The sequence below is a fragment of the Pleurodeles waltl genome, chromosome 10 (assembly GCF_031143425.1).
Source record: "Pleurodeles waltl isolate 20211129_DDA chromosome 10, aPleWal1.hap1.20221129, whole genome shotgun sequence".
Taxonomy (NCBI): domain Eukaryota; kingdom Metazoa; phylum Chordata; class Amphibia; order Caudata; family Salamandridae; genus Pleurodeles; species Pleurodeles waltl.
Window position 1 is genome coordinate 659,042,472 of NC_090449.1, and position 21,468 is coordinate 659,063,939.

Here is a 21,468-nt window from a genome sequence, read left to right on the forward strand (position 1 = left end):
GATGCTGCAAAGAAAGGGTACCTAAAATTTCACAGTAATTTTGCAAAACATTTTTTCCGTGTTGCATTTTTTTAGTGAACAGTTTATTTTGAAGGCAAAGAATCATCAAGCTTGCTTTCCAGCTTCTGCAAGTATTTGCATCTAATCCGAGAGCGTTCTGGGTGCATTTTACGTAGCCTCATAGTATTAAACCTTTCAAACGTATGTGTACACATTTCTTTACTGGAACCTCTGTCAGTAGTGCAGTCTGAGCTTACAACATTTATTTGCAGCTCTCATCCTAACAATAAAAGCTTTGCATTAATGAACCATAAATACAACTTCAAACAACATTAACATATGGAATCAAATATTACATCAACTGCAGGTAATTCCCTTCCCTGCTCCATAATGTAAACTGGCAGCCAAAGGGTTTGTGCTGCAGGAGGTTGTGCCGACTTGCCCCAAGGACAAAATGGGCATGAAAACTTGTTGTCCTTGACACCCAACAATATGTACTGGGTGTCCAGCTAGAGGAATTCCACACCCCTGAATTCCATTACATTTCAAAAGCTTCAGTTCTAAAGTTACAACATCCCTAATGGTGACAAACTAGTAGTAAATGTACTCCAGTCCATCCATGGAGGAGGTTAAGCACCATACATAGCCATTCACAGGTACTGCAACACAGTTCAATGGACATTAATGGAGGCAGAGACTTAAAATGACATAACACCCCATTGGGAAGTAATTTTAACTTAATACAATTATTTTAACTTTAACTCAAATAATGCATATATAGCATGCTTTTTGTGATTTGGTGTAAATCTGTCTTGGGTCATATATGGCCCCGGGGATCACCACCTCCCCGGACCATATATGTGCAGGGCAGGGGCCGTGCAGCCCCCCCCCCCCCCCTACCATTTTTAAAATTAGGATTTGGCTTCTGGGAGCTGGTGGTCCCCGGGTTGGGGGTCCACGCAGTCCTCCTTCTAAAAGTACAATGTAGCCTCAAGGAAGGTGGTGGTCCCGGGGCTTACAGATTCCCTTGGGAGGTGGGATCTGTGCAGCTCCCTTCCTTTTGTTGGAAATAGCCCCAGGGAAGTGGTGGTGCCAGGGGTTTGGGGAGGTCCACCCCTGCTTTATATATAAATTTGCCCCAGGGAGGTTCCCTAGGGCTTATGAAAGCCATTGCAGGAGGGGGGAGTGGTCTCGTACGCACCCTCCTATTTCTATAAATTATTCATGGCCCGGGGACCTGGCCCATGGGTTAAATTAAGAACAAGTGGTGTATACTGCGCTTTTTTTTTTTTTTTTTAAATGACGAATAATTTGCGGGTTGTCCGCAGGTTGCTGAAAATGTACAAAAAAGTACTTTTTTGCGCTGGTGGAATTCCATTGGGACTCCTGTACCAAGGCTAGAGGGGCCAGGGTATTCATACCCTGTCCCCTTTTTTTATTTACATTTTTCTTTGATACTCGGCTGATGATGAGTCCCAAAATGGCTGCCAACACTTTCTAGTTGAAGTGTTGGCAGCCAATCAGATATGAGCCATGGGGACTGCGTCGTTATATGTCTGTTTCTTTTTTCTTTAATGGCTCTAAAACTAGTGAACAGATTTACACCAAATCACAAAAAGCATGTTTTCTGGACTAAGAGGTAGATTTCTGCCAAATTTGGTGTAATTCCATCCAGCAGTTCGGGCTGTAGTCGTTCAAAATCCCTAAGGAATTAACATTGGAAACATACTTTTTTGTTTATCTTCCCTTTTTCTCAGCCCTCGCTTGACGAATCACCCCTAAACTTACCATGCACAATAAGACAAAGTAGGAAACTTTTTTAGGAAAATGTTTTGAAGATTTGTCAAACAGCGCCAAAGCTAATGACAAGTCAAAAAACACTTTTCCTATGTAAACTAGGTCCTGTACAAACAAAGCAAAGTAGGGGAGTTGTGCTGCCCCTCTTGTGGAGCCTTTAAATGCCCTGGGAACCGCTACCCCTCAGGGCCTGCTCCTGCTATCTCCCGAGGTGCCCACCCCCATGAGATAGTTGTTTGTTTTTGTGACACCACCCACAAACCAAAAGCAAACACTAACTCCGCTTCCAGCAAGCGGGAGCTGTCAAAATGCAAGTGCTTGCTGGAAGCTGAGTGTTCATGTAGGCAGGGAAACAGGTGAAAGTATTGCTCCTGCATGCAGGGAGCTGCATTTCCAGCAGCTACCTCAATGCAGGAGCAATGCTGGCACCCGCAGAAGGCGGGAACCGGCTGGGACTGTTCGGACCTTCAGGCTCCACCTGCGGGTGTGTGTGTGTGTGTCTCTCTCTCTCTCTCTCTGTGTGTCTCTCTCTCTCTCTCTGTCTCTCTCTCTCTCTCTCTCTCTCTCTCTCTCTCTCTCTCTCTCTCTCTCTCTCTCTCTCAAAGGTGTTCTCACTGCTTTTTCTTGAGAAATACAATTTTATTTTCGATTAGTCCGCAAATATCTGACTCTGTCATTCATCAAAGCATAAAAAACACTCTCTTTCTCTCACTCAATCTCTTTATCTACATTGCTCTGTCTCTCTCTGTGTTTTCCACCCTGTAATGGGATGGACTAGAGAGAAATTGTTACTGCAATGGTCTCTACGTTCAATTACTTCAAAGCGTCACACTAGCAAGATGTTTGGTTCAAAGTTATAGCTAAATTTTGATACACAGCAGAACAGAGTCACCTTTGGCCTACTCGTAAAGCTTGGACTGTCACTTAGGATGTTGAAGGTTCAAATCCTGGTATCTCATGTCAGTGTGTCTGTTTATTTGCTCGTGTTTTGAATGTTAAACATTTCTAGTGATGAAACATTTACATCTTTTTCCCATCAAAAACATTGGGTTGAATATCATAGGACACTTAATGGTAAACAGTCACCTATGGTGTAGAGGCAAGGTCTCAGTCCCCGGCGTGGAATGTGGACTTAGGTAAATATAGGGGGAAGGTCTTGCGTGGCATGGGGTTTAGTGATTATAGGGGTTGCCTGCAGAACCTGGCTTGGGGCCAGGCCCTGCGGCCAACCCCACACCATAGGTTGTATTATTGTAAAAAAAGTAAAATGACTTTACGTTAAAGAAAACACACAGAGATTGACCAAAAAAAAAAAACAAAGGTTACAGGGACATTATAGTTAGGAAATAGAATTTGAAAAAAATATAGAAATTCACTTAAAAAACTAAAGGTTACAGGGACGTTATAGTTAGGTTCTGAATTGACACACACAAAACCATAGAAATTCTGCAGTTATAGTTATTGGAAGAAACTCTCTGTACCCTCAGATTAACTATAACTCCTTCCCTCGCCATGCACTGTTAACTACCCCCCTCGTATTAGAACACGCATGATACCTTTGATAGCATCATTGATAATATCAGTGTAATATTTGCAGTAAAATTATTGATGAGAAAACGTGCGAGTTATAGTTACCTTGGGCACGAGATATAATATAATTATTTCATATAACTGCTGAATTACTATGGTTTTGTGTGTGTAAATTCAGAGCCTAACTATAACGTCCCTGTAACCTTTGTTTTTTTTTTAAGTGAACATATATATATATATATAGAGAGAGAGAGAGAGAGAGAGAGAGAGAGAGAGAGAGAGAGAGAGAGAGAGAGAGTGTTTTAATTTTTTAACCGAAGTATAAAAGTTCAACTTTAATTTTATTTTTAAATTAGGTTTGTCACATTTTTTAATGATTCGTTTTACATCTTTTTTACTTTAAACTATATATATATATATATATATATATATATATATGTATATACACACATATATTTATACTTTTGTTAAAAAAAATAAAAGAATTTAAAATTATTCTACCCACTCTTTAATTACATTTATGTAATAAGTAAAAATTGAAATTTTATTTTTGGTGGGTTTCTTATCATTATTTAGAAATGTATTACAATATATTTTAATTAATTCATTATGTAGTATACATTTAATTTAATTAGTTATCTTCATATTATTTTAATAGTTCCAAGTTTCTAGTAAATATGATACATTGTTTTACATTTATATTAAAACATTTTTATACTAAAAAAAAAAAAGTTTATATTTTTTCATATATTTTCTTATAGGGAGTGCTCTACCACTGTGGCAGTGGTGATCTCCACCAGCGTGTGAAAACTTACTAGTAGAAATTTTAAACTAGTAAATCTGCTTGTAGGAGGCTCCATCAGGGTTGGAGACGTGCACGCCTAAACTTCGCTGTAAACCTACACTCAGAAATGGCGATTAGCTAAAAATGTATATTTACATTTAGTTGCAGTAGTAGAATGAGAATAAAGTAACTAAACCTCTGCGGTCCTCACCACCCTCAAATAAGAAATCCCTGGTAATGAACTAGGCTGTTATTGCATGAGCTGAACATATTTGTTCATAAACAGTCAACTTTTTTCTCAAGGTTTCTAAATGGCTTCAACAGTTAGTGATTTTTTTTTTTTTTTTTTTTTGCTATAGTTTCATTGCAGCCATTAAAAAAAAAAAATATATATATATATATATATATATATATAATTTTAGTCTCCAGTTCTGACCTAAAACCAAAATGACCGGCTGTTAAAATATGAGAGAAATAACTTGCATCTCACAGGTAATGTGCCTATCTTGTGGCTAACGTTCCATAGCACCTCCAAACCCTCCAACCAGCAGCATGCCAATTCTGATGTTGAAAGTCACCTCTTGGTCAGAGAGATCTTGAAAGAAGCTGGTTTCCCTGCTGTCGTAGAATGGCAGTGCAGTGAATGAGAGCCCTGCTTTCATCCTTCTCCTTAAGACAGTGCTGTATAAGTGACTCACTTTTCGACCACTGTTAAGGCTACAATCACTATGCTAATCCATACATCACGTGTTTTTACATTTTCTCTCATCTTCAAGGGCAGGAATGGAGTTTAAGGAAAGAGTTAGTTATGGTCTCTTTGAAGAATGATGTTTGATCTGAGACCACATATTGCAAACACATTAATGACTGAATATTGATCGTTCACGAGAGAATATCAACATCCTTTTCAAATTCCCTTTACTGGTACTCATTTAAAATACTGATATAGGGCATTTCTGTATTCATGTCTCTTATCTTTTATGTTTCATTCTCTTGCCTTCATGCCTTCTTGTAATTCATTGTAGGGGTTTTACTTTTCACCATGGTAAGTTGCCTAATAAAAAATGAGCACTGCATGGATATTGCAAACAAAATAGAACTCAAAATGTGGAACCCTGTGTTCTCATCTCTTTATTAGACATTACCAGAGTTTATGGGTATGTTGTGGTCAATTTGCTCCACAACTCTTAGCAGTTTATGGCCAAAGATTTGATTTGAGAACCAACACAACATACCAACTTTGCTATTTCAAACCTAAGAAAATGATTTCTGGTCTCTTCCTCAGCAGTTCCAAATGACCTGCTAAATGCTTGGCAGATATATTTATTTTTCAGAGGACCACAGATGAATTCAGTAACTAGTATCTTCTGTAAAGATCTCTTTACAGTGAGGATTCCTTCAACTTTCTATGCTTACTTGTTCTGTGACATCCATAATAGCAGTGTGTGTATTTGTATGCAAGGAAGCATAGCCGCTCAAGCTCTGCTTCCTAGGTATGTCCTGCTCCTGATATATAACAGTAAGAAGAAAGCATGTTAGACAATAGAATCCTATTTTGAGCTAATTCACATTGATGATATCACATGACCCATGTAGCTAGATATTTACTTGTGGAAGTAAAATTGTCCATGTGTACGTTGTACTTAGTGATAAACCTGTTTCCGTGCTAAATTTCATTTGAGATAATAAAACATCCATATATGTTTAAATGTGGTTGCCGACAGCTGAATTACTGTACATGACATTAGTAGAATTTGTGAGGTCTCAAAGAAAATTTTACTGCTCTTTTTCAATTGTTATTTTCTTTTAATGGTTCCTCATGTTTGTTTAGGATGCATATTGTGTGGATGTGGATAAAAAAAAATATTTTGTGCTACTCTTGTGCTTTTTTCTTCTTCTTTCTAACACCCTGTTGCTCATTTTTGTCTACTTGCAGTCCTTCATAAATGCACTTTTTTGTCGAACATTTGTAGAACAACTCAATCTGCTTTGCTGATTCTTTCCCTTTTTCAAACCCTTCTCTCATTTTTGCATGTTCATTTGCTTCTCAGTTGTCTCCTCATTCATGTATAAAATGAAAATCCACCTTGATGGTAGAGTTTATGAAGATCTTATTGCAGAATATGAGTGATATGTTCCCTGCATTGATTGTACCTGGGTTTACATTTAAAGTGAATATCTCCTAAATTAACTGCAAACATTATTTAAATGATTTTCGCCTAGAAAGCGATTTTGTTTAGTTTTTTCTTTTTTTTTTTTAAAGAATGAGGAGAATGAGGAGAATGCTAAGAGGTACGTCCCTCCACACTTGAGGCCTTCATCAAACACGTTGGATGCCAAGAAGAGAGAAGAACTGGAAAGACTGAAGAAAAGTGTGAAAGGCCTTATAAACAGGTAACAATTGGATGTGATGTGTTACAATGATTAACGTCAAACCAGTTTTAAAGGGCCCAGCTCCTTGCTCCTTTTGTGTCTTTTATTTAATAGAATTCAAATACTGAGTATAAACATATCAGAAGTGTAAAGTTGTTTAAGGGTCATGGTGCCATTGTTTGATTGAAAGCTAACCTGTGTGTGAACTGAATGATGAAGGACAAATCAATTGATGCTATCAGTTAAAATGTGACTGTTTGGAAGTATTGAAGCATTGTCACGGTTTTGAAGTTTGGCAGTGATGTATGATAGTCATTATGAGGCCATAAGAAATGAAAGGATTAAAGTTTGTAGTTTTATACTTTTGATATTCATGTATTTACACTATTACACTAAGGATTTTAGTGTGTGTGTGTGTGTGTGTGTATATATATATTTGTTTCTTTTTGTTGTGTGGATATATATATTTTTTATCTTTTGTTGTATTACTTATTTTTTGTCAATGTTTGAAACAGCGATTATCGTTTGCTCTTTTGTGTCCTTTTTTTCTCTTTTCTTTTTTTCTCTTCTACATTGGTATCTTCTTTCTTTTCTGTTTTTCTTATTCCTATTACTTATTGTATTCATGATACCATATTTTTATATTTTTGGACTGATATATGACAACTATTCAATGTCTTTGTACTTTTAGAAAACTCTTAATAAAGAATTGTGAAACAGGTTTGTAGACTTTAAGTTCAAATTGTATCAAAGTGGAGTCAATTCAGTACTAGTGGAGTTCAGACAGTCCATATCCAGTCTGTCCCTGTACAACTCACTGAACTTTCCTGATATCCCCCAGTTCAAGTTCAGTGGTAGCCTTCTGAGTACTACTCTCTTAGTTCTTGTTGGACCGTGGGAGTTCACAAAGAAGGCATATTTTCAATGAAGGCTGTAGTCTTTATTCCAAAACTATTAACATCAGTAAACTGTGCAGACATACATTGAAAATGTAGGTGGAAAAATGATCAGTTGTGCTTCTTACTATACAAAGACCTTTTCATAGTGCTGCATAAGAGTTGTTACTATTACCCAGTTTACTGGTACTTCATTTATTGACCTCCTTATGAAAAAAAGCGAAGTCCATTGTGCCTGATTGAAATCATTGACCAATCGGCTGTGCACAGGTATCAGCAACAAACACTTTAATTACTGAATTATCTTAAAGGATTGGTATTGAGAGATCTAAGCTAAACCAGGAGGTCATTTCCCAAATGTACCATGCTACCCTTGTTTCGAGCAGTTGCTGATCGTGCTTGAAAGGTTCTTGTCACAAGACGCAAGAAAGAGGTTGGTGCTTTTGCACCTTAGACAAATGTTTTAAAGCTTTATTTATGTGGGTGAAGGGCATTCCTTAGATAAATCACTTGGGCGAAAATTCTTCTGAAAAACACTGTATGCTACAATGTTGCACAATAGACTATCAATTCCACAACTAACCAAATAAGTAGTTGATATATTTACATGTCTGCTTAGCTATCTAGGAGAGTACTGTAAGATTTAGTCCATCCACAGTTATACACTTGTCTGCCTCGTCCTAATGCATGGCGGGCGCGGATGGTTTTTCAAACGTTCCTCTTATGGTTGAGGTGTGCCAGCCACGATTGTCTACATCTCTCCATACTTAAGCACTGTTGAGTTTGTCTGCTGAGGTGCAGCAACTCAGGTATTTGCTTGCTTTTGCCAGGAGCATCATAAATCACTTACATGGCAAGTAGCTGTAGCAGTGTTGCAGATTCTGTTTTGGTTTTAGTAGTTGTTTGTATGAACAAAACGAGACCTTCAAGAGTGTAATGCACTCATATAAATTACACTTACATTGTTGCTTCTGCTTAAATGGACTGCATATCGTGCATGACTCGTTAGTGGTAAAGTATAATTGGAGATGATGTGTTGTGATCTGGCTTGTATGAAAACTTTAAGCTGAATCACTAGCAAAGTTTGAATATGCATTATTAGTGGTGCTAACAGTGTTTGGGGTTTTTAATAGATCTTTTGTTGACTTGGATAGAGTTGTGTGTTTTCTTTCATGCTGCTCTGGTTCTAACTTCTCCTGCACTTGTCTTCTGAAATTAAAAAACATAACTGTTCCTTCTACCTAATTGTGCAGGGGACGTTTTAATTATCATTGACATAGTATTGAAGGAATCTTTTAATTAAAAATCTGCACATATTTCAAGATTTCTTCCTTTTTTAATTGGAAAGTATCCCTCAAATGATAGCTCAATGATAACGATAATGAGGTTAAGTCAGATCTGAAGTGTGGGGTCTGCCCATCGCATCCATGGCCAAAAGCAATTCTGCTGACTTGGAACCAGTGGAAAAGGTGCTGTAAATGTCCGAGGCAGGTTTTACAGTCAGCACATTGCACCTACAAGATTTAGGCTCAGAATGCGATTACTTGCAATATGCCACTCGTCAAAAGATTTCAAATTGATCTGACCAGATTAAAGAATTTGATTGCTAGCATTTTGTCATATGTTTTAATATATTTTATTTTCAGGTTTATCTGAAAGCCTTCGGTATAGGCACTGAAAACATTTTATCTGCTGGCTCTTCTGGGACATACATCTATACAAAATGTGTCAGTTTTTTTGTTTGCACCATTTGACTTTTATAATGGTTTAGTACTTTACAGAGTTTAGCAGAGTGAATAATCAAGACCTGTCCAGCAGTTTGTTGCAGCTAACAAAATAAACACCCCTCCCCTCTCACAAACAAAGACACACCGCTCCTACACTTTGTTTTTCTCTCACACTCATTCCACTTTCTCACACTTACTCCACTTTCTCACACATATGCTCACTTTCGAACCTTTTACGCAGTATTACAGACACATTTACTCACATGCCCTCCCCGCCCCCCCCCCCCACACCATGTTAATTTATTGTGATCATATTGCTAACCGAGAAATTAACCTTTTCGAAAATATTCTGATAATTTATTATGGTCTCCAAACCAGCCATTCATGAGAGGGAATTTCTGTCACCCACTAGGAGAGAGGCTTTATAGGTTATGCAGACTCTGAAAAACTTGTCTTATTCTAATTTTTTGGATCTCTTTCACCAATTCCGTGTTCTGATCCGGGGTTTCGAAAACCTTCAAATATCTGAAATTCTCTATATGAATACATGCCAAAGACCCAGGAAATATCATGAACAACCCACCCCATTGACCTTTTCATCTGTGAGGCAGACAAAAGAGAAATGATGCTTTGTCATATTTCAGGAGAACTATACAGGACTCATGCTCACTGATAGATTATTTACTTTCTTATGTATTCAGAATAAGGGATCTGTCTAGATACAGGATTGTCCTGCCACTAAATACTCCTGCCATCTAGTGTTGGGTCCGCATGTGTGCAAGTTGTTTTTCTTTGAAGACTTCTTTCTGGTCACGAGGTAAAGTGGCTCCTCCTTCTTGGTGATACTGCTCGTGGACATCGACTCCATTGTTAGATTGTTTTCTGTCCCCTGTCAGGTTCGGACGTGATTGCTAATACTGTGGTTCTAGACCGTTACCCTTCCTACTCGTGTTTTACCCCCATCAATGTTGTTTAGGTCCCGCTTTCTTATTTTTGCATGTCGAGGAGTTACAACACTGCTCTTTGGGTCAACACGCTTGGACAGCGGCCTGTTAGAGCCTCGCCCCTTGGGTTATCTTTGCCAGTCTTCCCCAGTTTCTCTGGAGAATGCCCTGCTGGTGATGGAACGGACGCCATTCAGGTTCTGTCCTTGCTGTCACACGAAGTATCCCTGAACAGACTTAGACTAAGTTTGTAACCTTTGTCGGTCCCCAGAACACAGGGAGGTGGGTTGTGAGGTGTGTCAATCTTTCAGTTCCAAAAACACTTTAGGGGATCATCAAGCACATCATCTTAAAATACAGAAAAGAAACTTTGAAGGCACTCCTGACATCTTCAGCGATGAAGATGTCAATGAAGAGGACAAACAACACTTTAGGCATTCGTTGTGGAGGAAGAGACGTTCTACCCAGAGGGCAATTAAGATTCCAATCTTGAAATCGACCTGGAGATTAAAGAAGTTAAGCCAGCTCAACAGTCCTTGAGTATGGCTCCCCCTCTGCCTCCACCCCATGTTGAACATTCGAAAAAACATATGGCCCCCTCTGGTCAAGAGGCCCTTGATCCACCCCTGCCGCCTGGCTATGGTTGGCATAGAGTAACCATTTCAGAGTCCCCACCCTCAAGCTGAGCTTTGAAACGCAAGCCCAAGCCTTTAGGATTTTGAGCACCTTAGCGCAGAGCCGATGGTTGGTGCTGACCCGACTGTTGGCGTCCACCCTTCTGACTCCAACTGGAACTTCGACACCAAAACACAAACATGGCTCGGACCTGAAAATTTTGAAGCAGACTGCGAAATCTGACTCTGGTAAGGCAGTGGAGCCCATCCTCCACAATCTGCAGGAGATATTGAATGCTTGCCAGAAACAAATACATATTCAGCCTCATACCAGCTGTATTCTCACAAAGATTTTCATGATGCGTCACTACAAAAGAACCTCAAGAGGAAGATTTCTTCTTTGAGACCCTTTCAGCTGCACAACGGTCTACCCAGTACTTGCCCATGATGAAGGGCATGTTGCGTCACACTGACAATATCTTTAAAGACCCTGTTAGGGCTAGAGTAATCAATCTTAGGGTCAAAAAATATATAGGCCTTACCCATCAGACCCTGTATTTAGTAGGGGACAAGCTCCACTAGACTTGCTGGTTATCACAACTGCTCGTAAGCGAGCCAATTCACAATGCAGTGGAGAAGCCCCGCCACCTGATAAAGAAAGTAAGCGTATTGATGCTGCACGGAAGAATGTTGCAGCACAGTCTGTCAATCACTGGCGCATTGCCAACTCCATGGGCCTCCTGGCATGATGTGACGGTGCACACTGGGATGAGATGGAGGATCTCCTCCAGTATCTCCCAGATGAGCATAAAAAAGGGGACAAGAATTTGTCTCAGAAGGCACTCTCATGTCAAAAACCTCCATATGATGTGCATTGCAAGCCGCTGATATGGCAACCGGAGGCATCAACACTAACATCCTACTTAGACAACATTCATGGCTGCGTATTTCTGGTTTCAAACCAGAGGTGCAACAGAATCTTTTTAATGTCCCCTTTGATAAAGAGCATCGCTTCAGTCTGCAGGTTCACCAAACCCTGGAGAAAATTAAGAAAGACACTGAGACAGTAAAATCAGTGGGGGCCCTCCAGACATCTGCTTCGCGTGGCTCTTTTCTTCCCTCTAGTTTTTATGGAGGTTCAAAAGCCACCTTTTCTGAGCCCTTCACCCCGTATCAACGTACTCAAAGCTAACACTTCTCCACAAGTGATTACTTTAGAGGCACATACAGAGGTAATAATGCCAAGGATAGAGGGAAGTGGAGGAACATCTACCTCAAAACAATGACTTCCCTCTCCTTCCCTCTGACCATACAACACCATTCGGGGGTTGATTACAATATTTTCAACCACCATGGCGAACAATAATATTAGATCAGTGGATTTTGGACATTATCCAACATGGTTACTGTTTAGAGCTCATTACCACACCTCCCAGCATTCCACCTCGCACTTGAAGGCTCTCACTGGAACATCAAACATTACTCAGACAGGAAGTCCAAGCTCTCCTCCTCAAAGGAGCCATAGAACCAGTCCCTTTTCAACACCAAGGAGTGTACTCCCTATACTTCCTCATATCCAAAAAGGATGGTGATCTGCGGCCAATCCTAGATCTAAGGCCACAGAACAAATACATCCTGTCAGAGCACTTTCACATGGTCAGTTTTCAAGCTGTAATTCTAATCCTTCAAAAAGACGACTTTATGACTACACTAGATCTAAAACACACATATTTTCACATGCCAAAAGACCCTGCTCACTGCAAATATCTCAGGTTTGTGGTGGGTGGGAAATACTATAAGTTTAAAGTCCTTCCATTTGGGGTGACTACTGCACCTCAGGTATTCACCAAGCGCCTAGAGGTGGTAACGCCCTTCTATGCAGACATAAGATACTTGTGTTCTCCTACCTGGATGATTGTCTTATCAAAGTCAACACTTTCCAGTAAAGAAAATTGAGAGCACATAGGAAGCAAGTCATAGGATATGGGCGCTCACAGTGAGTCAATATAATAGCATTAACATTCCAATTTTAACATGGTGCTCCTGGCAAGAGGATCTTCCTAACTCCTCTAATGTTTCCAGGGAAACTCACAATGACAAAACACAGCTGTCAGGGCACCCATGAATCTATAATTCCAAGTAAGTAATATATCAATATGTAATGTATAATGGCATTAATACCATGGAGAGTTTCAAGCTCAATTTATTGTTCAACAAAAAAGTTCATCATAGTAACCACAGAATTGTCCTTTGACATCCATGTTCATGTAGTAAACACAGTATTGAAGTCAGTATCCATGTAGCACATACAGCCACAGCCAACACGTGTTTCGTCCTATGAGAACAGTACTCTCACGGACTTCATCAGGGCTGAAATAAAATGAGAACAGTCACTAATTCATAACATGTGTACAGAACCGTCAAGAGCAGACCATAAAGTATATCTTATCGTGACAATTTGTGAGATCCTAAAACGAAAACATGTAATTTGTGACTTCTTGTGATCATTCATCTGGTGGGAACTAACATATAGTCCCATCACCACAATAAAATTATTAAAATTATCACAAAATATGATAACATTGCCTATAAAGTTAAAGCACAAAATGGGAATATATATATGAATAACCCATGTGTACAAAGTTTGATCACAATATGAGTGTGCATGTTTCCAAAGTCCAAAGAAAAGTCACCCCAGACACCCAGTCAACACCAAAGTGCGCAATGTAATAATAGCTTGCCCAGTGTAAGATAACAGAAACACCACCAGAGCCCTTCATAATAAACAGTGAAAAACCCATAAATCGAAACATACCTTAACTCAAATTATATCTACATGTATAACCAGTATCATTAAGAACCGTCCAGAGTCTGTGGAAAATAATCATAGATCCACTATATAATCCACTAAGTCTCCTACATGTCTAAATAGAAAAACGTCCCCAAATAAGGGTACAAGCAAATGTGACCAAAAGGTCCCAGACTGACCTGAGTAAAATATATATAATATCCAACATTAGGATGCAAATGAAGTATTCAAGAACCGTTTCCTAAGTATGCAGAGTGAAGAAAGAAATCGGAAAGAAAAATTATTATATGCTGCAATTGAGGCATGCTAAATATAAATCAACACGATTAGGAAATATCCCCAAAAGTAATAATGAGACATCAAGTCACCAGGTCCCCAATAACCAAATTCAGTATCTCACCTATCGTATACGTAAGTAGCCATCATCAAGAAAGGCAACGACCGCGGTCGAAATCCCCCCGCGGCGTCCTCTGTATCGGTACATTAATCTCGAACGTCGAACTAACGGAGGAGGATAGAAATTTAAAACCTCCGCGCGTTGGTAGTGAAGTAATAGAAAATGGACTAACCCATGAGTATGGGCGCCATCTTAGAAAAGGAGAGAAGGACCAGCCTTCAACAGGACACGAGAGGAAAAGAAGGACTATCTCCCGTAATGGGCGTCATTTTGGAACTGCATATACCCCGAGCTTGATGTATGTTAATAATCGATATATACAACAAAAACATAACGAATAAATAAGTATCCTCCCAAATTCTTATTAGCCTAAGTCATGCAATAAAGCAAAAATTGTAAGGAATTCCTTAAATTGCATACCGCCACCATCCGTGTCAAGATAATGGCCTATGGGGAGAACTCCTTCCCCCAAGATATCTGGTTGTAACCATAATTGTTTATTGCCGCATCTAACAAGATATATGTAGGTGAAGTAGTAGTATCCCTCGCACAGCACAACCGAATAGATTAATACGAAAAACCCAGTGGTCTATACGTAAGTGTTTGGTGTAAAAGGAGAAAGGGGAAGAGTACACGTGACCGTCTCAAAATGGGGCTCCGTGACAAATTTTTCAAATTAGAAAAATTGAAGAAACAGGAGATGTCTAAATGGTGGGATGGGGCAACCTTAAAACAATATGTAAAACTTCACAGGATACCTAGAGGTCTAAGATCACATATTTTTCCTACCTTTGATGATCTTGATCCAGACTTATTGGACAATTGGGAACAAGAAATAGTGTCAAGTTCTTTTAGACTAATGAATATTCTGATAGAAAACTCGGAGAGGAAAATCACTAAATTACAAACAGAAATTGCTGAATTAGAAACAGATATTAACAAAATGAACATGGAGGAACCAACGGCTAAGAACTATAAAATTCTTAATGAAATTATGGAACTGCATCAAAATGAGATTACACAAAGGAAGGCACGCAAACTTAGGCGAGATGAGTTGGATTACAAAAATGGTAGGATCTTTACATTCTCCCATAAATATGATCATTTATCCAAAAGAAGTGCGTCCCCATTAGGTTCTGATTTAGGCTCCTCATCCTCACTAAATAGTGCTTCTACCAGCAACAGTGATTTAAGTGCTATTTCCAACACTTCTAGACAGGACAGGTCAGCACAACCCTCTTTTTTAGCAGAGGTCCAGAGGATAAGGCAGGGACAATGGGAACTAGGCCGACGCAAGATAGACCCAGGAAAATCAGGCGGGGTGGCAGAGGAGGAACACGCAAATACAAGACAAGGAATGCAGACAAGATCATGGAACAGGGGGAAATAGCCAATTCTGTTATTGGTTCTATCAATGTAATTAACCTCTCCAACTTGGAGCTTACTTCTCATGACCTTACACTTCTTGGCAAGGGACTAGGGTTCTGTCCAGGAGAATTTGGAGACTTTCAGAATACGAAAATTGATTTTTTCAAATTTATTAGACGTCTAAAACTGAAAAAATATTTTGCGAATCATTCTGATAACAGGGACAACATCATCTCCCTGGATGGTCTCAATGAAGACCAACAGTTGTCCATTAAGGATATTCAAGACACGGCCACTCTATTGTCTATAGCGGACTGCGAACAGGATCCTACCACTATAACTCGAATTTTATCGGATCTAGATATCCCATCTGACTCACTGCCTAGTGGTTTAAAAAGCAAATCAATGTGGACACCAACCCTGAATAGGGATAACTGTATAGAAACCTTTTTCAGAGTGGTCTGGCGTGATTTTAATAAACTAGAATCAAAGAATGACAGTCGCCATTATATTTGGCATCAGAACCTCACCCAAAAGGAAATGACAAACTTAAGACTATTGCGTACCAATGGGGAGATTACCATAAGAGAGGCAGACAAGGGGGGAAATATTGTAGTAATGAACACCTCAGATTATGATCAGGAGATTTATAGGCAACTAGGGGATGTGACTTGTTATGAAAAGATGATATCAGACCCTATCCCCGCACTTACGAATAAAATCAATAAATTTCTACATGACTGTTTTACTCAATCACTTTTAAAAGAAGATGAGTATATGTACCTTCGTATTCACAGACCCAGGAACCCTTGTATATATATATACTACCTAAAGTACATAAGAGTCTCACTTCCCCTCCTGGCAGGCCTATTGTTTCAGGCATCGATGGTCCATCTGAGAGACTGTCGGAATATGTTGATATTTTTTTACAGCCTTATGTAGGAAACTTACCTTCCTATATTAAGGATACGAAACATATTCTCAGCATACTCATGGATATAACATGGGAACCAGGGATGATTTTAGTTACACTAGATGTCACCTCCCTTTATACCAGCATTAACCATGAACAAGGAAAGGAGGCACTACGTCTCTTCCTCTATAAAAGACCGGCGAACCTATATGGCCATACCCAAATGCTAATAAAAATGGTAGATCTGATCTTAAACAATAATGTATTTTTATTTAAAAGTGATTGGTATCGCCAAAAGCAAGGTGTAGCTATGGGATCCAAATTCTCACCGGCCTATGCGAATCTCTTTATGGGAATGTTTGAGCAAAATATGATCTGGAGTAAAGAGGGTAGTAAATGGATCTCTGATATACTCTATTGGGGCAGATATATCGATGATTGTTTGATGATCTGGACTGGCGACTCACAAGAACTTGACAACTTCATTAACTATTTAAATAATAATGAGTATAATATTCACTTTACTTCTGAACGAAGTGTGACTAACATTGCCTTTCTTGACGTGGAACTTCTGATTTGCAACAACAAAATAGAAAGTCGTCTTTACAGAAAGAGTACTTCCTGTAACTCTATCCTACACGCAAAGAGCGCACATCCAGTTCATCAAATTAATGCGATACCGTATGGTGAGATGGTTAGGGCGAGGCGCAATTGTAGTCTTGAGGAAGATTTTGGCCTATGTATACAAGATATGAGCATGAGATTCAAAGCACGGGGATACTCCACTAAGGTGATAGACAAAGCTCGGATTAGGGCTTTACGTCTGTCCAGATCAGACACACTGGGTCAAAAATTGAGAACTAAGGATAATGGTATCCGCTGTATTGTGAATTTCACAAAAACGGCTACTTTATTACGTAAATGTATGAACAGACATTGGTCTATTCTAACAGCAGATCCTACTCTGAAAAAAGTGATCCCGGCTACCCCACTGTTTACGTATAGAAGAGGCAGAACCCTTAAAAATTTGCTATGTTCTAATTTTCGCTGTAAACCAACTCAGACTAACTGGCTTACCAGCCGTGGAAAGGGTTTCTTTAAGTGTGGACATTGTGGAATGTGTAGATGGGCCAAGTCAGGCATCTCCACATTCACCAGCTGTACTGGGACGCCATACAACATTAATCACAATATTACATGTGATAGTAATTTTGTCATCTACATGATTATGTGCAATTGTGGCCTATACTATGTAGGCAGTACTATCAGACCACTCAGAGTTAGGGCGGGTGAACATTTCAGAGCTTTGAGACAAGGTGACGAGAGATACCCTATAGTAAACCATATGCGACACTGTCCAAAACAAAAAAACATTGTTGGTTTTGAATTCTTTGGATTTGATCAGGTGAATAGAGACCCCAGAGGTGGCAATAGGGAACTAGCCCTCAGGAGAAAAGAATGTTATTGGATTTTGAAACTCAGAGCGGTGGAGGAGGGTCTCAATACCAACTTTGAAATGGAATACTATTTGGGAACATAAGAATAATTACTGATATTTATGCATCATCTTTACAATCTACTCTCCTCTCATTCTGACTTACTAAGTTCATTAAGCATATGTTATTCATGAATCTACTGCAAGTGTAGTCTTTTGATTATATTGTGTCTCATCTACATACAAGTCACTGGGTCAAATGCTATGTGAATTGATTATACTGACTGGTACCCAACTCAGAGGGACATATACTCTGTATTTGCGGCATGCATAAATACTCATTTGGAGAGATCAGATACATATATTGTGTTAGAACAGGAATACATAGTAATGCAATGGTAGATCATCATTAACTGTCTCAGGTTTGCTTGTTTGTAATCCAAACCATGGTGTAATTTATATGTTTTAGGTATACTTGACAGTGTGTTGTCTATACATAATATGAGTGGGGCATGAGACGGTCACGTGTACTCTTCCCCTTTCTCCTTTTACACCAAACACTTACGTATAGACCACTGGGTTTTTCGTATTAATCTATTCGGTTGTGCTGTGCGAGGGATACTACTACTTCACCTACATATATCTTGTTAGATGCGGCAATAAACAATTATGGTTACAACCAGATATCTTGGGGGAAGGAGTTCTCCCCATAGGCCATTATCTTGACACGGATGGTGGCGGTATGCAATTTAAGGAATTCCTTACAATTTTTGCTTTATTGCATGACTTAGGCTAATAAGAATTTGGGAGGATACTTATTTATTCGTTATGTTTTTGTTGTATATATCGATTATTAACATACATCAAGCTCGGGGTATATGCAGTTCCAAAATGACGCCCATTACGGGAGATAGTCCTTCTTTTCCTCTCGTGTCCTGTTGAAGGCTGGTCCTTCTCTCCTTTTCTAAGATGGCGCCCATACTCATGGGTTAGTCCATTTTCTATTACTTCACTACCAACGCGCGGAGGTTTTAAATTTCTATCCTCCTCCGTTAGTTCGACGTTCGAGATTAATGTACCGATACAGAGGACGCCGCGGGGGGATTTCGACCGCGGTCGTTGCCTTTCTTGATGATGGCTACTTACGTATACGATAGGTGAGATACTGAATTTGGTTATTGGGGACCTGGTGACTTGATGTCTCATTATTACTTTTGGGGATATTTCCTAATCGTGTTGATTTATATTTAGCATGCCTCAATTGCAGCATATAATAATTTTTCTTTCCGATTTCTTTCTTCACTCTGCATACTTAGGAAACGGTTCTTGAATACTTCATTTGCATCCTAATGTTGGATATTATATATATTTTACTCAGGTCAGTCTGGGACCTTTTGGTCACATTTGCTTGTACCCTTATTTGGGGACGTTTTTCTATTTAGACATGTAGGAGACTTAGTGGATTATATAGTGGATCTATGATTATTTTCCACAGACTCTGGACGGTTCTTAATGATACTGGTTATACATGTAGATATAATTTGAGTTAAGGTATGTTTCGATTTATGGGTTTTTCACTGTTTATTATGAAGGGCTCTGGTGGTGTTTCTGTTATCTTACACTGGGCAAGCTATTATTACATTGCGCACTTTGGTGTTGACTGGGTGTCTGGGGTGACTTTTCTTTGGACTTTGGAAACATGCACACTCATATTGTGATCAAACTTTGTACACATGGGTTATTCATATATATATTCCCATTTTGTGCTTTAACTTTATAGGCAATGTTATCATATTTTGTGATAATTTTAATAATTTTATTGTGGTGATGGGACTATATGTTAGTTCCCACCAGATGAATGATCACAAGAAGTCACAAATTACATGTTTTCGTTTTAGGATCTCACAAATTGTCACGATAAGATATACTTTATGGTCTGCTCTTGACGGTTCTGTACACATGTTATGAATTAGTGACTGTTCTCATTTTATTTCAGCCCTGATGAAGTCCGTGAGAGTACTGTTCTCATAGGACGAAACACGTGTTGGCTGTGGCTGTATGTGCTACATGGATACTGACTTCAATACTGTGTTTACTACATGAACATGGATGTCAAAGGACAATTCTGTGGTTACTATGATGAACTTTTTTGTTGAACAATAAATTGAGCTTGAAACTCTCCATGGTATTAATGCCATTATACATTACATATTGATATATTACTTACTTGGAATTATAGATTCATGGGTGCCCTGACAGCTGTGTTTTAACACTTTCCAGTAGTGTCAACACTACAAATTACAGTAGACCTGTTTCACAGCTTGGGATTCACAATAAGTGTTCCAGAGTCCCACCTACCACCTCTACAGATTCAACCATATCTAGACGCCATTCTAAACACACAAAAAGGGCTAGCCTACCCCAATTCTGCAACACTTAAGAATTTTCGGACAGTATTACCTCAGTTTCAAACAAATCAGCAGATAACGGTGAGGGCAGTAATGTGTTCCTTAGAGATGTCTCCTGTATTGCTATAGTACCCCATGCCTGACTACACTTGCGTCCATTACAGGAATGTCCAGCTTGACAGTGGTCTCAATCACAGGGTCATTTAGAAGATCTAGTGTTGATAGACCACCAAACTTGTCATTCTCTGCAGTGGTGGAATACCGACAGGGGTGGACTTTTCTCCACCAAATTTCCCACATAGCTCTCACTGCAGATGCCTCACTCATGACATGGAGTGCACCTCTGTAGGACTTTGCAGTAGGGGAATATTGCTTAGTGCTGAAGGTCCCTTGGGAAGGTTTTAAATTTTCTAAATGTATTAAAATCTTTCTGCAAACAACAGGATAACCCATGCAATATTCAAAACTGGCAGATGTGAAGGGATTCTAATCCTAGCCTCTAATGGTGTGCCTGTTTTGGGGCTGACCCATCTTTGCTGATGCCGCTTCTGAGTGTGTTCTTACTGTCCTCCCTCTAGTCCTCTCCTGTTACAGAAGTCAATGAAAGTACAGTTCTGTCAATTTGAACAATGTCCTCACTACTGAAGGATAACCTTGAACATGCCATCACCTTAGTCAGTCTTTGGGTGACACGTTTTGTGCATAACGCACTGCTGGGGAGATTTTTGAAGAACGCTCATGATAAAACTCTTCCTGCATATCTACTTGCTGCTTGAACCTCCACACCTTGCGGACAGCAAAATGGAAGCATTCCTTTAAAACGTTAAAAATGAGTCACTCCTTAGGATTGCTTTCGTTTTTCCTGTGATAAGCAGGTTTCATTTGGCCTTAAAGTTACTTACCTTCAGGAACAATATATCTGGTAGAGACTTATTCTAGTTGCAGATTTTTTACCTTAGAATTTCCCCCAGGCGTCAGACTGGATCCTGAGATTTTTCTTCGAGCAGTTCCCCTGCGCACCGTGTGGTGGCGTTGGTTGACTCCGCGGTCACCGTGATGACGTTGCGGTCATATATAGGCGACACCCAGGTGCTCTGACATCAGTTTCTTTTCACAACTTTCCACGTCAGTAGCACAGAGTCATAAAGAACACTGATAATGGTGTGCCAAAACTAGGGCCCTTAAAGGGAAGTTCCTGTGCCTCGAAATCAGTTTGCACTGCTGGAAGGATGGGTGGGTCGGTAAGGAATCTGCAACTAGAATATGTATCTACCAGGTAGATCATTACCGAAGGTAAGTAACTCGTACATCTGATAGAGACTCCTAGTTGCAGATTCCTTACCTTAGAATAGATACCCGAGCAATACCATCCCCAATGGTGGGCTGCGAACTAAGATCACATCAAATAGTTCTGCAGGACCGAACAACCAAAGTAGCCATCTCTGCTGACCTGACTGTCCAGGCAGCAATGCT

The 21,468-nt window shown here is 39.5% G+C and overlaps 1 protein-coding gene across 3 annotated transcripts in view; it reads left to right on the forward strand.

The window, feature by feature from the left end:
• NOM1 (nucleolar protein with MIF4G domain 1) overlaps window positions 1-21,468 on the forward strand; it is a 231,761-nt gene that overhangs the window by 70,854 nt on the left and 139,439 nt on the right. For 2 of the 3 annotated variants that reach the window (XM_069211147.1, XM_069211149.1), the window contains exon 2: window positions 6,375-6,505. In XM_069211147.1, coding sequence (XP_069067248.1) covers window positions 6,375-6,505 — 131 coding nt within the window. The remainder of the gene's footprint in view (window positions 1-6,374; window positions 6,506-21,468) is intronic. The other variant, XM_069211148.1, reaches the window with a different exon arrangement.